Source organism: Pangasianodon hypophthalmus, chromosome 1 (genome assembly GCF_027358585.1).
Source record: "Pangasianodon hypophthalmus isolate fPanHyp1 chromosome 1, fPanHyp1.pri, whole genome shotgun sequence".
Taxonomy (NCBI): domain Eukaryota; kingdom Metazoa; phylum Chordata; class Actinopteri; order Siluriformes; family Pangasiidae; genus Pangasianodon; species Pangasianodon hypophthalmus.
In genome coordinates, this window is record NC_069710.1 from 25,137,630 (window position 1) to 25,154,811 (window position 17,182).

At 38.1% G+C, this 17,182-nt stretch overlaps 1 protein-coding gene across 1 annotated transcript; it reads right to left on the reverse strand.

Annotated features, from left to right (window-relative positions):
- Window positions 1–5,554: 5,554 nt before the first annotated feature.
- On the reverse strand, window positions 5,555–16,967 carry LOC117599025 (interleukin-6 receptor subunit alpha). The gene is made up of 10 exons (XM_034310455.2): window positions 16,685–16,967; window positions 14,620–15,291; window positions 14,379–14,502; window positions 13,299–13,471; window positions 13,034–13,188; window positions 12,649–12,802; window positions 9,381–9,421; window positions 8,512–8,566; window positions 6,911–7,019; window positions 5,555–6,393 (listed from the first exon to the last, which is right to left on the reverse strand). Exons 1-10 carry the CDS (start codon window positions 16,770–16,772, stop codon window positions 6,201–6,203), a joined length of 1,764 nt encoding a protein of 587 aa, XP_034166346.2. The 5' UTR covers window positions 16,773–16,967; the 3' UTR covers window positions 5,555–6,200.
- Between the last annotated feature and the right edge of the window lie 215 nt (window positions 16,968–17,182).

Below are 17,182 nucleotides of genomic sequence, written 5' to 3' on the forward strand. Positions count from 1 at the left end.
CAATATTGGTGATTACCCATGCACTTTACAAGCTATTAAGCAACTAAAAATATATCATATAATTATCATGTTCTATATCAACAATGTATATATATACTACAGTCCATTTTCACATAGCTGTGTGCTATAAATAACTGAGAATAGCAAAGAACCTTTTAAAGTAAATCTTTCTATATGAAAATATATGCTTGTGTTTACGTGCACTACAGGACTGTAGCTTCTATCTCCACTTGTGCAATATTTGTCATGCTTAACTGGACATCACTAAAACTGTTGCTGGGGACAGGGTCCACATTTGTTTGTCCTGTGCTCTCTGGACATGTTTCCTGGGGGCCAATCAGAGAGGAAGATGTGGAGAAGGGTGATTGGTTGGTGGCAGTTCTCTGTGAAAAATACAGCCCCAAAAGGAAAGCATTTCCAGGCACCAAAATAACTTCACAGTAGCTCAGTTATCATGAATCCTTAAAAGACAATGAAGAATATCCTAACACCAAAGTATGGATACTTTGCATTACGTTTATCTGCGTTAAAACGTGGCAATGAAATGTATGTGAAAGTCTCTATAAAAAATGTCTACACATCAATCATTCAATATTTCAGTGAATCAAATGATCAAATATCTCATGATATTATTGCACTTTTCATTGAATTTAATGCAACCTGTTCTCAGAGATGCCATGTTTCTCTGGGTGTCTGTGAGTTTCAAGTACAATGTGTTTTAATGGGACAAAAGATTAATGCTCATAGAACAACAGGATTTTAACATGTCATTTTGAGTCCCACCTAGAAGCCACTCTGGGAGTAAACCTCATAACCAACTGCCAATCACTGAAACGGTAATGAGCATTGCTGATATCTCAAACTTAAACATGTCGGCGTCAGTCAGCATCACTTGGAGCCTGCAGTAGTGGTGTAATTTGTAAATATTGTAAATAAACTGCAAGTATAAAGTTGAGTTCAATTATTTGCATTGATTTCTGAAATTTGTTGTTCATAAGTCTAGCTAGCTAGCTGCCACTTCCTTCTTCAGCTAGCAGCTAAGCTGCTTATTGGCACAAAATGGCAGAAACTGCTAATATTGACCTGATATTAAAAAAAGTGTTTTGATGCTCATTCTTCAGGAGAGACTGAAAATTAAACAAGAAGGCAGAACAGTGCCCAAGATTTGAATTCAAAAGCCAGGAAGCAAAAAAAGGATGATTAGCTGTGTTCAATAGATGATTAGTTGTCTTAGATTATGTTGAGCGCCCACCATACAAGGCCCTGTGAATGAGCTGTTACCGTAGAAACGATAACATATTGGAATGATTGCATCAATATAAACCTTTCATTCATGTTGTATGTATGTAACAACACTGCCAACACAACAAAGGACTTCATTTATACAGTATATATATATATATATATGCACAGTCAGTTCCGGAAGTATTTGGACAATGACAGAGTTTTTGTGATTTTGCCTTTATACACCACCACAATGGCTTTGAAATAAAACAATCAAGATTGAAGTGTAGACTTTCAGCTTTATTTTAAGAGGTAACACAAAAATATGGCATTTACTATTTAGGAATTACAGCCATTTTCAACAAAGTACCTCCATTTTCAGGGGCTCAAAGGTATTTGGACAAAGTGACATAATTGTAAATAACCATAATTTTAATACTTGGATGAAAATCCTTTGCAGTCAATGACTGCCTGAAGTCTGGAGCCCATGTTCTCGAAACTCAAATTTCTGAATTCTGCAGAAAAGCTACATAGCATTAACACTGTTAACAGACTATTTTTGTGCTAATAAATGTATACAGGATGTATAGGCCTACTATTTTTATAAAAAATTCAATAAGAACATCTATCTGTTGACATGCCTGATCATAAAGATATATTTATATTGAGATGTAGACAATATATATTCAGATTTGCATTTATATATTCACAATTTACATTTATATATTCAGAGTTATAACAATATATTCAGATTTGCATTTACATATTCAGAGTTATAACTATATATTCGGATTTACATTTATATATTCAGAATTATAACTTTATATTCAGGATTTATAAATATAAATTCAGATCCTGTTAGGCCCTTCATGTATACTGTATCTGCACTTATAGATCTTTTGATTAACTATGTATGTCAGTCTTTACCCTCTGTATGGCAGCTTTTTGGCATCATAGGCCTTGTCCTCAGTCAGATGTAAGATCATTGAAACATTCAACTCTCACTATGTCTACATCTATCACTTGCCAGTGGATGTTTCCCTGTAGAATGATTGCTCCACTGTGCCGTGCTCCTGTCTCCCCAGCAGCCAAACAGTGTTTCCTATAAAAGAGAGCGCAGGTAATGCTTATGAAATGTTGCCCACTGAATAAAAGGCAGAAGTGCTCCCTAAGCAGATGCATCCTGCGATTTGCTTCTCTTGTGAATTAAGGATCTCAGTGGAATATTCCTCTAATTACAGTATCTTTTTCAAAATGCACCTAAATGTCTTTAACAGCTTCTCAAATATTCTTCTATGTCATAAAACCCTGGCTAATACTTCTACTCTGTGAGTCTTCTCTAAGTCTGTCCAAGCACTGGTTTAAAAACTGCATCAGGGTTACTGGATTCAAGGGAAGTGTTTAAGCATGTTTACAATTTTCATTAATACTTTCAAACAAAATAATCCACCCAGCAACAGTTACAGCAGGCAAATATATACACTTACGGAACATTTTATTAGGAACACTATACTAATAATGGATAGGACTTCCCTTTGCTCTCAGAACAGCCTAAATTCTTTGTGGCATGGACGCCACAAGATGTTGGAAACATTCCTTTGAGATTCTGGTCCATGTTGACATGATTGTATCACGTAATTCCTGCAGATTTTTTAGGTGCACTTTCATGCTGTGAATCTCCCGTTCTACCACATCCCAAAGGTGTTCTATGGGATTCAGATCTGGTGACTGGGAAGGCCAGTGAAGAACACTGAACTCATTGTCATGTTCATGAAACCAGTTTGAGATGAATTTTGCTTTGTGACATGGTGCATTATCATGCTGGAAGTAGGCATTAGAAGATGGGTACATTGTGGCCAAGGGTTGCACTTGGTCAGCAACAATGCTCAAATAGGCTGTGGCATTCAAGCAATGATTGGTATTAATGGGCCCAAAGTTTGCATGGGCCCACACCATTACACCACCTCCACCAGCTTGGACTGTTGACACAAGGCAGGTTGGGTCTATGGATTCATGCTGTTGGTGCCAAATTCTGTCCCTACCATCTGTGTGCCTCAGCAGAAATTGAGATTCATCAGACCAGGCTACGTTTTTCCTTCAACTGTCCGGTTTTGGTGAGCCTGTAGCAAAAGGTGTTCCTAATAAAGTGTTCTATGAATGTATAATATGTAATATGTACAGCATAATAAAAAAGTCATGCACTAAATTGATTGAACAAATTATATACAGTCATAGAGATAGCTCAGGGCATTTTGGCAATTGATCAAAGGTTGTCAATTGTAAGGAACCATGCCTTTTATCTAAGCCAGTCCTATTGGCATGTTTGTTTGTTTGTTTGTTTTTAAGCTTGTTTTTTATTATAAAAAAGTACCACTTTTTTTTGGTTTTGAACTTACACTGATTAGTTTTGAAAACAGTCCGTAAACATGAAAAATGATCTGCAGATTCACAGAGCTTTGTTGGAGGTTGAGTTTGAGTGAGAAAAGAATTAATTCATTTTGAAAGCTGACGTTATTCAATGCTTTTTGTGTCAAAGCAAAGAAAAGTGATGCACAGTTCAGCAGACATAGACTACTGTGCTAACTGTGTGAAGAGGTCTGAAAATGTGAACACAATATAGATAAATGCATGTAATGTGAACACAGTATAGATAAATGCATGTAACTAATTGTTAAAAAAACTGTAATTTGATTAAGCAATTATTAGTTTTTAAAATTGTCTAAACTAGTTTGACTTTATTTTGAATAACTAAATAATTGCAGAGTTCACAGAAACAGGTAGAAACATTAATCACTCAGTGTATGTTCGCCATCGTGCTGAACTCTCCAGAAAAAGAGGTACTAAACTGTACTTTCCCCTTGTCACAAGGATCTTTTGTACCATTAGTGTGCCCTTTAGTGTGTCCTAATTTGGTCCTTAAGGTCCAATTATGTACCTTAAATCATTTGAAAAAGGTACTTTACATTCCTATAACCATGTAAAAGACACACAGTAAAGCTACAATAGATACAGATGTAATAGAGTGATAACAGAGATATAATATCCCATGCACCCAATGTCCCAGAATAGGCTCCAAAACCACCACAACCTTGACCAGGACAAAGAATTTACTGAAGTTGAATGAATGACTGTTAAATGGTTTTACTTATTTAACTTGCTTTTCAAAGAGCTATTTTATCTTTTGCTTGTACTTAATGTAGTAATATATTTAATTTCTCAGTCTTACTTTTGGTATATTGTCTGTCAGTTGCTTGTCTAAACCAGTTATTTGGATTTATTAATGTCCATGTCTCATATAACAGAGAGAAACTGTCTGCACAAAAGTTCAGCTACCCTACATATTGATGGTTTTCATTTTCAAATTGACACAAGGTCTCTAAAAGCTTCTTGTAACATTGTGCTTGTTTAAAATCCCATTCCAATGTTGCCCCCTTGCCGCTATAACAGCCTCCACTCTTCTGGGAAGGGTTACCATTACATCTTGGATTGTGGCTGTGGGAATTTCCCATTCAGCCCCATGAGCATTAGTGAGGCTTGACACTGATGTCAGATGAGACGGCCGGACGTACAGTCGGCATTTCAATTCATCCCAAAGGTGTTCAGTGGGGTTGAGGTCAGGGCTTCCTGCACTCCAACCTTGGCAAACAATGTCTACATGGAGCGCGCTTTGTGTACAGGGGCATTGTCATGCTGGAACAGCTTTAGGCCTCTTAGTTCCAGTGAAGGGAAATCTTAATACTACAGTATACAAAGACATTCTAGAAAATGTGTGCTTCCAACTTTGTGGCAACAGTTTGGGGAAGAATCACATATGATGTGATGGTCAGGTGTCCACATACTTTTGGCCATATAGTGTATATATAATTGAACAGTTGATAACTTCAGGTTGATGCAACTCTAATGATGCTCATTTCAAGTTCCATTTGACACACTTAGCACTGTTTGACTTTATGGTTTACAGTTATAGAAGAGAAATGATTTATAATCACACTATCCAGTGTCACCCAGATGAGGATGGGTTCCCTTTTGAGTCTGGTTCCTCTCAAGGTTTCTTCCTCTTGTTGCCTTTTTGCCCCGGGGTTGCCTTGCCACTGTCACCTCTATGTATATAAAATTGAATTGAACTGAATATTTCTCTTTTAAAGGCACCAGTGTTTCAGGAATTGGAAGTTTAGGTCAATGTCACTGATTCACAGTTTCAGGTTATACTGTGCCTCCACCTATTTACCAAATCCACTGTAAACTAATCCAGAGAACATTACACTTGGAAGATGAAGACTTAAAATGTAGTCATACTAGAATATATGAAAATAAACACCCAATACAGTAATTTACTGCTATGTCACAAAAATAAGGCACTCTTTATTAAGCTAAACACATCAAATCCAAATGTACAGATAATGAGCAAAACCTTAATGGGGTTATGCTGGGAAAGAAGGGTGCTTACAGACAAAAAAATTATGTACATAAGACAACAGTAGAATTTTAACAAGTCACAGGTGAGTGGTCTGAATCTCAGCATACTATAGCAGCTAAATAAACAGTCAGCGCTAAACTGGCCCTGAGAGAGAGAGAGAGAGAGAGAGAGAGAGATATGGAAAGTGTGTGGTGTTGGGGGGATGGTCATGTTTTTATATCTTGGTTGGGACCAAATGACCCCACATGGATAGGAATATGTTGCTGTTTTGACCTTGTGGGTGTTTTTTTAATACTGCATCTTTTAATAAAAAAAAAAAAGATCCAAAAGATTTCCTTTTGTTAGATGAGGTCAATATTCGGAATTGGTTTAGGTGTAGACATAGCATTAATTAGCTGTATTAAAAATGATATCAATGGACATTTAGTAAGACAAATGTGTGTGTGTGTGTGTGTTTTGTGTGTGTGTGTGTGTGTGGGGGGGGGGGGGGGGGGGGGCGGGTGTTTGGTGTGTGTGTTTTCATAGAACACTGGCCTTGGCACTGTAACAGCTTGTTTGCTCAAGACCTATAAGTTTCACAGGGAGGAAAAAAGTAGTCCACATTGTGTAAGTGGATGCCTTCCCCTTCCCCTTCCTGATGATTGCTCTTCTGAATCATCAGGGGCTGCTGAAGAAGAGGAGAAGGAGAGGAACAAGAGCAGGCCGAAGAGACACTCTCCTTGCTCTTTTTAGGCATGAATGGCATTCTGTGTCTGAGAGAAAAATGCAGAGACAAAAACATGAGGAAAACAATATGGCTTAACAAGGTCACTGCAAACCATTTCACTTTTTATTTATTAATATTTGATCTTCCTCTGGGTTATTTTATTGTTCTTCATATTCACTTTACACCTGAGATATACATCATTAATTTGTGATAATTTAAATGACTATGCTCTGTTTTCACTTTTAAGCACTTTGAGCTGTATTGTGTACAAAATGTGTTGTATAAATAAGGCATATTAGGAATACATATATTAATCTGATGTCCTGGAATATTTTAGGGAAAAAATATGGAAAGACATAGCAGGAAATAATAATTGTGAGAAGGGGTAGCCTAAGGTTGTACCTGGAGAAAACATGATTGTAAGTTCAAATCCCAGGACTACCAGTGGGCCATGTGTGGGCTCCTTTAACCCCACTATTGCTCAGCTCTATCACTGGCCTGTGCTCTAACATGAAAGAATAGTTTTATGAAGCAGAAACTGAACTAAGAAAGGGCAGAAGTACCTGAGAGAGCAGACGGAGAGCACAATGATGGTGATAAGAAGGCAGACTCCCACCACCCACAGCACATACACCCACATTACACCATCACTGTCATCAGCAGGCCTAATCTCTATCACACCAGAGAGAGAGAGAGAGAGACGGAAAGAGAGAGAGGGATTGTGAGATGTAGAGGAAAGATACAAGCTCACATAAATGGTTACATTACTGATGATGTCATTTTCCTTTCAGTGTAGTACTCTCTTGAACAATGACACACAAAAAAATAACACAATTAACTTAAAATTAGCTTCAGCACAAACCCATATTGTACCACATTCAGTACCACAAATGAAAATAATACCTGTATTGGATCTACTTGTGTTTCAGATCAGATATAATGTTTAGATTCTTATAAAAATCATATTTCCAAGGGGAAAACCTCACAAGTTAGTTTTATTTGAGACTTTTCACTAACATAAGTGTTTAGCAGTGGTGGCCTGTCCAAAGGGACAGGTGGGGTTCTGACCCACCATTTATATCAGGCGTTCAACAAACCTTTACAACTCCATACACAGGTGACAAGAAAATGGTGTGACATGAAAACAGAGGAGAAAAAAAGATCTACACTGTATCCAGGTGATCAAGCACATCACACAGGGAAATTGCTATTTTAAAATTGTTTCGGTCGACATGCTAGAAGTGTTGTACAGTGTTAAAAAATAGATGCTGTGGCAGGCGGAACCGATTTACAAGCCAACTTTCATCCTCCGAAAAAAATCACACCAGTCATTTCCTAAGCATAACCTTAATCTTCCCTCAGCTGAGGCATTTGTTTACGGCTTACAGCTATGTGCAGACAGACCGGCCCATCCTCTGTTTATATACTCTTTATACATTTCTTTTGTTATAATTGAATGACTAGTTTTATTCGTCTTAATTTATGGGTTTGTGTTGGCCCACTTTCTAAATTTTTAATTTTTAATAATTTTTAGTTTTAATATTCTTTAATTAATGCCAATTAAACGACTGGGTTTCACAAAAGTTTCTTGATGAAATTCTTAATCCGTGACGTAGCATGAGGATGTGTTTTTGAGAGACACTAAAAAACACTTCTGTAAGTTGCTCTGGATAAGGGTGTCTGCCAAATGCTGTAAACGTAATAAAAATAAGCAACTGAAATTTGAAAGTATATTCCATATATAAATGTTGCAAATTATATATATGATTTGAAGTCGATCAAGGTTTACATTTGTTAATCGTCTTATGTGTAAATTTACACACACTCAGGAGCACGAGTATATAACAGGAATAACAGGAATTTCATGAAACACACACACACACTATATTCTACACTGTCAGCTCTGGTTAATGATATTACCGCAAATAAAACCACTCAAATGAGCTGTTAGACTGTATATTGTAGATGAGGTTACTCTAAAAATTCATTAGATATCCTATAGCATAAGTTATATGTCATTATTTGTCCTACACTATATAGGTTATGTATACTATATGTCGTTATTAATGATGTCCTGAACCACCAACATCTATATTCACAAGCCACTACTGGTGCTGAGCAAATATGGACACAAACATGTGCCTTTGTACAAGCACATACTCACCCACTTCTCCATCTTCTGACCCCCCAGAACCTTCAGGAAATGTCCAAACCACCCCCTAATACAGTGTGCAGATAAAAGAACTCTTAAGTGACAGGGCATGTATATACTGTCCTCAGCAATTAATCTGAACAGAAATTGCAGTATACACTTAACTGTAATGAACTGAACTTTTATTAGTGCACATTTAAATCTTAATACATTCTCCCTTTCAAACAAAGTGACATGGACTCATTTACTATAATGTCTGATGAAGTGTGATCAGAGTTAATTTCTCCATCTGGATTATGTAACATGTACTGTTGCTGCCTCACAACTCCAGGGTTCCCAGTTCAAGGTTTGTGTGGAATTTCTGTGCATGTTCTCCCCGTGTCTGTGTGTTTCCTCTGGGTTCTCCCACTTCCTACCACCTCCCAAAAAATGCCTGTAGGTGGACTGTCTATTCTAAATTGCTCCTATGTGTCATTAAGTGAATATGTGTCTGGTATCCCAATTAAGGTTTAGAGGAAGTGCTAAAATGAGAGTAGTGATAATGCACATTCAGAAAACATCAGAATATAGATCTCACGGTTCTCAAAACTGATAACATAGCACACCTTCATGCCAACATGTTATTTGGAAGCCTTTTCAGGAGCTTCTAGTAATATCAAAACACAAATGTATCATTAAACCACTCAGTTCCTCCTACAACTCAAAGATTGTGACATGATCACTACATTTACGGTTTAGAAAAGACTACTGACATTTTTTGTCAATAGCTTGTTGGAGGCACTGATAACAAAACCTCTACAACTCTATAACTGTGATCCTTGGGGATTTTTTTCCTCCCCCCTATGTGTATGTGTGTGTGTGTTTGGAGAGGTAGAACTTACCAGACTGGTATTAATGTCAGGGGCAACAGTGGTTTCAGGAGCTATGAAGACAGACACACATTTTTATGTTATAAAGTGGGCTTGTTTTGTTTCTGGGCTTGAATTTGTATCTTATGTCCCCATTTTGATTACTATATGCAATAATTTTGTAATCTTTTCTTTTTCTAATCTTCAACTGTCCAGTTTTGATGAGTCTGTGCCCACTGTAGCCTCAGATTCGTGTTCTTGACTGACAAGAGTGAACCCGATGTAGCCTTCTGCTGTTATAGCCTAAAGGTTCAATGTGTTGTGCATTCTGATATGCTTTTCTGCTCACCATGGATGGAACATGTGGTTATCTGAATTACAATAGCCTACCTGGCAGCTTGAACCAGTCTGACTATTCTCCTCTGACTTCTCATCAGCAAGGTGTTTCTGCCCTCAGAACCCCCATTCACTGGATGGTTTTAGTTCTTCATAACATTCGGGGTAAACTTTAGAGACTGATGTGCAAATCCCAGGACTTCAAACAACTTCTGAAATACTCAAGCTAGCCCATCTGGCATCAACAACTATCCTATATTCAGTGCTGCCATATGATTGGCTGATTGGATAATTGCATGAATATGCAAGTGTACAAGTGTTCTTTATAAAGTGGATGGTAAGTGCACAGTCAGGTCCAAAAATATTTGGACATGAACAAAATTATTGCTATTTTTGCTGTCTACCACAGTATATTGCAGCTGAAATTAAATAATGAATATTTCAGCTTTACTTTAAGGTTTAGATCCAAATCAAATGAATGGTGTAGGAATTATGACACATTTTATATCTGCTCCCCGATTTTTAGGGGACCAAAAGTAATTGGACAATTGACTGCTCAGCTGGCAAGGTGTGTGTTATTCTCTCATTTCACTTACAAGGAAGCAGATAATAGGTCTAGAGTTGATTTTAAGTGTGCCATTTGCCTTTGGTATCTGTTAACTCTCAATATGAAGTCCAAAGAGCTGTCACTGCAAGTGAAGCAAGCCATTATTATGGGGAAAAATCAAAACAAACTTATCAGAGAGATAGCAAAAACATTTGGTGTGGCCAAATAAATTATTTGGTAGATTCTTAAAAAGAAAGAACGCACTGGTGAGCTCAGGAATACCAAAAGGCCTGAAAGACCATGGAAAACAACTGTGGTAGATGACAGAGGAATTCTTTCCCTCTTGAAGAAAAACCCCTTCACAACAGTTGGCCAGCTCAGGAACCCTCTCCAGGAGGTGTGTCTGTGTCAAAGTCAACTTCACCAGAATAATTACAGAGGGTTTGTAAGATGTAAACCATCAAAAACAGGAATACTAGACTTCTGTTTCCAAAACACATCTAAAAAAATTTGGAAAGTTCTGAAACAACATCATATAGACAGTTAAGACAAAGATCAACTTGTACCAGGAGAAGGGAAGGAACTGCTCATGATCCGAAGCATAACACCTCATCTTGGGCATGTATGGCTGCTGATGGAATTGGTTCCCTCATATTTATTAATGTTCTAACTGCTGACAAAAGCAGCAGGATGAATTCTGAAGTGTATAGTGCTATATTATCGCTCAGATTCATCCAAATGCATCAAAACTCATTGGACAGCGCTTCACACTGCAGATGGATAATGACTCAAACCATACTTCGAAAGCCACCCATAAATTTTTAAGGCAAAAAAATGGAACATTCTTAAATGGCCAAGTCAATCACCTGACCTGAATCCAATTAGGCATGCATTTCACATGCTGAAGGCAAAACCAAAGGCCAAACGCCCCAAGAACAAACAAATTAAAGCTAAGGTCATTTGATGAGGTCATATTCATTATTTAATTTTTATTTAATTTCAACTCCAATATACTGTAGAAAACAACTGAAATAACAACTTTGTCAATGTCAAAATATTTATGGACCTGACTGGATATATGTGCAATACTAGGGTAAATGGGTTCATTTTGCAGTGGTTTTGCTGGCCTAATTAGCAGTATCTGTTTGATTTTACCAAAAGTTTTCTTTCTTATTTTCTTCTTCTGTATGTATTTTTATTATTATGTAATATAACTGGTGCATATCAGACACTACTGAGAAATAGCATGCTTGCACGTTTTCCATAACATGATTTCATTTAAGGATTATCTCCATCTGTCTCCTGGTGCATCGCCAAGGGACTCCTAGGCACCACAAATCATGTGCACTCTGGGAATAGAATGTGCCAACATCTGGTGAGAGATAACTGAACTGGGCTGCTTGGACTGTAAAGTATATGTTTATATTTACACCTAATAATGTGGAAAACAAAAAACATCCTGTGAGCGGAGGGTCTGCAGGCTGAAACACCTTGTTGATAAGAGAGATCAGAGGAGAATAACCAGAATGGTCTGAGCTGACAAGAAGTCTATAGTAACTCAGTAAGCACTCTGTACAAACGTGGCGAGCAGAAAAGCATCTCAGTATGCATACCACATCAAGCCTTGAGATGGATGAGCTTCAACAGCAGAAAACCACATCAGGTTCCACTACTGTCAACCAAGAACAAGAGTCTGAGGCTCTCATGGGCACAGACTCACAGAAACTGGACAGTTGAAGACTGGAAAAAGACCAGGTGATTTTTTTTTTCTAGGTTTTTTTTTTTTTTCAACTGTCCAGTTTGGTTGAGCCTGTGCGCTACTGGGAGTGTACAATGATTCAGCTAACATGTTTCCTGGATCTGGAAATAGTTTGGCAAGGCTCAGGATGGACCATTTTGCAGACGGCAGGCGAACACATTAACGATTGTGGTTCTCCCTAGTAGAACCTGCTGGGTAGAATGCACTGGCCCTGTCCTCTACTGTATGGATTTTCACTTCTACCACAACTAGGCTGCAACTTGGCAGCTTCTCCAGGTTGTACAAGGTAAACATTGCCTTCCTAGTAGCATAAGCTGGTTCCTATGACATTGTTACATGGAATTTTTATTCAGGAAGGGCTGAAATAGAAAGCTAGTAATGTACGTAACTATGATTCTGTGATTAACTGTGGTTCCGAGGCACCACCAGGGTTGCTTGTCACTCAGGACAGGCGAGAGCTTGGTGAGAAGTTGCAAGAAAAAACATAGCTGTATGACGTTTTTCTGCAAAAACACTGATTTTATGTTTCTACAACCTCCTGTGTGGATATGCATAATTTAATCCTTGTGTGTAAAGTTTATTCTGTTTATTCTATACAACCATTTTGAACTTCCTTGAAGGTGTCATAATTCTGGAGTCGTGTGTGGCACTGTAATTACCTGTCCATGTGTATGCATGCACAGGACTGGTCCAGTCACTCCACTGCCCGTCATACTCATCTTTTGCTCGAATCTGAATCTCGTACTGAATGTGTGGCAGAGCGTCTGAAATCAACCATAAGAGCTCTGTATCGTCTATGTCCACCTGCTGATACTACACACACACACACACACACAAAACATAGTGGTTCTTTCAGAGTGAAATGTACATTTACTACAATTTGTGATTTAAGGCCATATACTGTACATACTGAAACCTCAATGTCTCATTTACATTTTATGATGTCAAGATACGTCTTGCCCACAAGAACATTCTCTTGTATATACAAATATACACAGAAGCAGAATATGAGAAAAACACACACACACACAAGTCTCTCTCTACCTCTTTGGCATTTAGAGGACGATATCTCAGTTGGAAGTGAAGGATGTAGTAAAAGCTCTGCCTCCAGGTGGCAGGTAAAGACCAGGAGACTTTCAGTGTGTGAGGCTCACCCATGACTGGCTTTACTACAACTCGAGCTGGAGGATCTGGCTTAACTAGGAGAGAGAGAGAATAATCCTATTCCATATACAATACAATAATATTATAATCATATCTAGATTATGAATAAAAAATATTTTAAAAAAAGACATGCATACACACTCACTGATGTTTTGAGGAATGTAGTTATATGGAGAGCTTGTGGCATTGCCTGCTGTGTTAGTCACGCACAGTTTAGCAGTATAGGATTTTCTGTCACTCCCTTCACTGGGCAACACACACCAGCAGCGGGAGCGCGTAGCAGAGTACGAACAATTCACACGGGAGATCTTCTCCAATCTAAGAAGAAAGAGAAAGAATCGTAATTCTTCAAAAAGACACCCTACAAAAAGTACAGTACCTTTAGGGAGGTGCACTGTACATTTTTATTATATGAATACAGTATTATTATATGAATAAAATAAAAAAATTAATAAAAATGGCCAGAGGCCTATAAAAATTATGTGTTAGTAGCTAGAGCATGTTCTATTGAGAGGGTGCTTTGGACTCTTCACTAAATGAGTGTTTAAGAATTCTGATCTAACCTCTTTAATCTAAACAGTAGTTCTTAACTCCAGTCTCCAGTTTTCTGTGCTCAAGGCACCTGATCTAGCTCATCAACTAATTAAGCCCTTCATGAGTTGAGATAAGAAAAAAACTTGAATCTGTGTAGCACAATCAGTCTCCAGCACTGTAGTTGAGTATCCCTTATCTGAAATATAAGGATGGCCAAAGGTGGCAATAATATATTGTCAATTCTATTTGAGCTACGTTCACTAGAAGACAGTGTCACATAGCAGTTTGTTGGCAGAGATATCCAGGTTGACCTGGCGACTGTGGTGAACTTTACTGTGATGTGTATTACAGTAATGGAAGAACATTTAAAATCAGGCAATGATTAACAATGATTACATCTTAAAGATTTGTCTATGTGCATCTGACCATTGAGTCCTGAAACCTTCTCTTTCTGTTTCTTGGTGCAACATATGCAAATAGCCTGTTGGGGGCTTTATCATCATCTTACTCACAGTCAACGGACACCACCTGCACCCTGTATCTTTTTCCCAACATGGTTGAATGGGCAGTAAAATTCTACAATAATGATCAGAAGGTTATGAGCTTTCAAACTTGAACTGACTCATTCTCATTCTTAACTCAGAATGACACACTCTCTCACTCAGACACAAACACACACACACTTACTTACCCTTTCCTGAGGAGCAGGTAACACTGAGGCTGTGGGATGATGGGCTGTCTAGATATCCACTCACACCGGATTTTGCTGATGTGGGATTTCTTGTAGCATGACAGGGTAGGGTTCTCTGGAGGGCCTAAGAGAGATATAAGAGTGCTTGGTTAGTTTATTTGTCACCAGAGGATTTATGCATGATTTTTGTATTTGTCTTCAATATTGCAATGTGTGTGTGCGTGTGTATATGTCTCCTTACTGCCAACACTGATTTTAACAGATGAAACTAGTTTGCCTCTCCTATAGCAGCTGTAGTTCCCTGAGTCAGTCAACCGAAGAGCAGGAAGTCTTAAAGCCCCGCCATTTTCCATAGCGCCTCGCATGAGCTGACCATTCCAAGTCCATCGTGCCTGCCTCTTAATGGACCTGGTCACTCTCAATCCTTCCACCTTCTCTTCATAGTCCTCTTCTTCTTCATATTCTATGCTGGTGCCTCTCTCAATGCTCAACCCCATTTCCATGGTTACACTAAAAACCCCTCCTTCTTCTGTAACTCTGCTCACACTGTTGGGTTTAGTGGATTGATTGACAGCAGGCAAAACTTGCCCACTTCCCATTTGCTCCTTTGCTGAGCTCATAGCCGGGTTAGCAGTGGTTAAAGATTCACTGACTTTAGCATATATTCCAGTTGCAGTTTTAATTTTAAATTTTCCAGTCGTGGCAAAGTTCTCAATTTGGTGTATTCCAATAGTACCAGGACTCTCTCTGGCTTTTTGGGTTGTCCAATGGCTAGTTACATCTCCTCTTCTCTCGAGTCTCTCTTTGTGTTTTGTACTCATTACTAATGGCATGCTATCCACAGTGACATCGCCCCTGCAACCCAGGATGACCTCTGACCCCACTTTCAAGGCCAGCACACCAGGATAGGATTCTAAGGGAAAACGAATGTTTCAAATTAGTCAAATTTTAATATAGTTGTGTGTATTGTTAAAGGAAAACCAGATATCAGATACCTTGCAATAAGGTAACATTCGTTCACAAGACCATCAGACTTATTAATAATTGTTACTGCTTTACTTTTCTAATACTTTTTTACATTCACCTTTCTTGAATACTTTCCATGTCTTTTTCACATTGTTGCTACAGTTGTTAGTTGTGATAGTTGTATACAGTTGTGATAGTTGTGTTAATTTCATGCATGCTTCTGCTACTGTGTTGATGATGATGAATATTCATTAATTAATTCATTCATTCATCTTCAATAACTGCATAATGCCGAGGTGGGAATACACCTTGGAATATCCAGGAACAGTCCATCGCAGGGCACCATGCACACACACATAATCAGGTCAATCAGTTGCCCTAAGCTAAATAAATTGAACTTATATCCTTCTTGATATTGTGAAACCTTTCTCCATGATTCTACTTTAATGATCAGCTTGTAAGCAGGAATAGAGATGAGCCGTTATTTGGAGGGGTATTACAATAACCCGCGTGCTTGTCCCCCAGTTTCCTGAATTTGTGTGTACAGCGGTTGACTGATTTGTACAGATAAACTGCAAAATTGCACAATAAAGCACCACAGTCTCAGTTCCTTCTTCTGAATGTAAGTCTGACTCTTCTCCATTTGCTCCTTCTCACATTCACATGTTCTCTCTCTTGCTCTTCTTGGACTTGTTATTGATTAAATAAAAAATAAAAGAGACTTTTACTAAGAGTACTGAAGTCCTGTCTTAGGTTTTTAATACTGATTTTCCATATTTAACAGATTTTGAAAACACAGAAGTCAGTATAATACACAGGTTTCCACTGACATTCAGACTGAATGATGAGCAGCTAAAAGTATCAGGGAAAACCCTAGATGCAAAATAAGTGAAACTAGGACTTCTGAGTACAAACAGCATGAAACATAACTTGCAGCAATGTAAATCATCTGATTAAGCCAGTAACAGAAGCTACCAATCCAACCATTTGAAACCTGTCACAATACCAATGTATTGTTTAAAACATTTACTTAATCATTTACTGAGTTATTACAGCTACACTACAAGTGGCATAGACAGATTAGCAGTCACACTATTTCCACATGCTATGCCAATTTTAGAAAAAGGCAGTTGAAATCTAATTAGCTTGCGTATTAAAAAATGATCATATTTGAGTAATTTCATCATATGTGAACACACACTATTTGCTCAAATTTGTGAAATAGAAATGATTGTTGTAAGTTATATTAATACTTGTTTATTCTATAACCAAACAGCCTGATCATCTTCCTCATTTGTCTTTAACACTAGCAGCTGAAATGAAGGCTATAGTTCACTTACCTTTCCGAGGACATACTGGACTCTCCTGACCACAATGGACTTTGGCCGCACACAGCACAAGAAGAGTAAGTGCAATCGGGACGCTCATGGCTCAGTAGTTCACCAAATAATTGCAGTTGATGAAGAGTTTTGTGAAGATCACAAACAGGAACAAGACAAACATCATGAGAAAAATAAAAGATAGATCATTAAATGTCACCTCATGTTATCCTTTTAGGTGTTCGCTTTTGGTCCAAACTGCTATGTTTAAAATCCAGCTCAGTCTGTGTCAAGTTCAAGACAGTTCTTAAAAATAGCATTTGGTAGTTGGGCGGTTGTTTTCCCTAAAGTTCCTCCCCTCCTCTCTCCCTCTCTCTCTCTCATTCTCTTGCTAACTGTGTGTTTGATAAATTGCATAACAACGAAGCAGGGTCACCCCTCTTAAGCACACAGATGAGACAAATAGGCTGTGCAGAGGCAGGAAACAGGATGGGAAGGTTGATGTGGCATTGGAATAAA

Bases quoted from the DNA above. Each gene is read 5' to 3' on its own strand.
- LOC117599025 (XM_034310455.2), bottom strand. From the start codon at position 16,772: ATGAGCGTCCCGATTGCACTTACTCTTCTTGTGCTGTGTGCGGCCAAA. The intron at 12,803-13,033 runs GTAGAGAGAGAC...GTGTGTGTGTAG, and splicing joins GTCCTCTAAATGCCAAAGAG to TATCAGCAGGTGGACATAGA. The intron at 9,422-12,648 runs GTAATTACAGTG...CTGTCTTCATAG, and splicing joins GCATGCATACACATGGACAG to CTCCTGAAACCACTGTTGCC.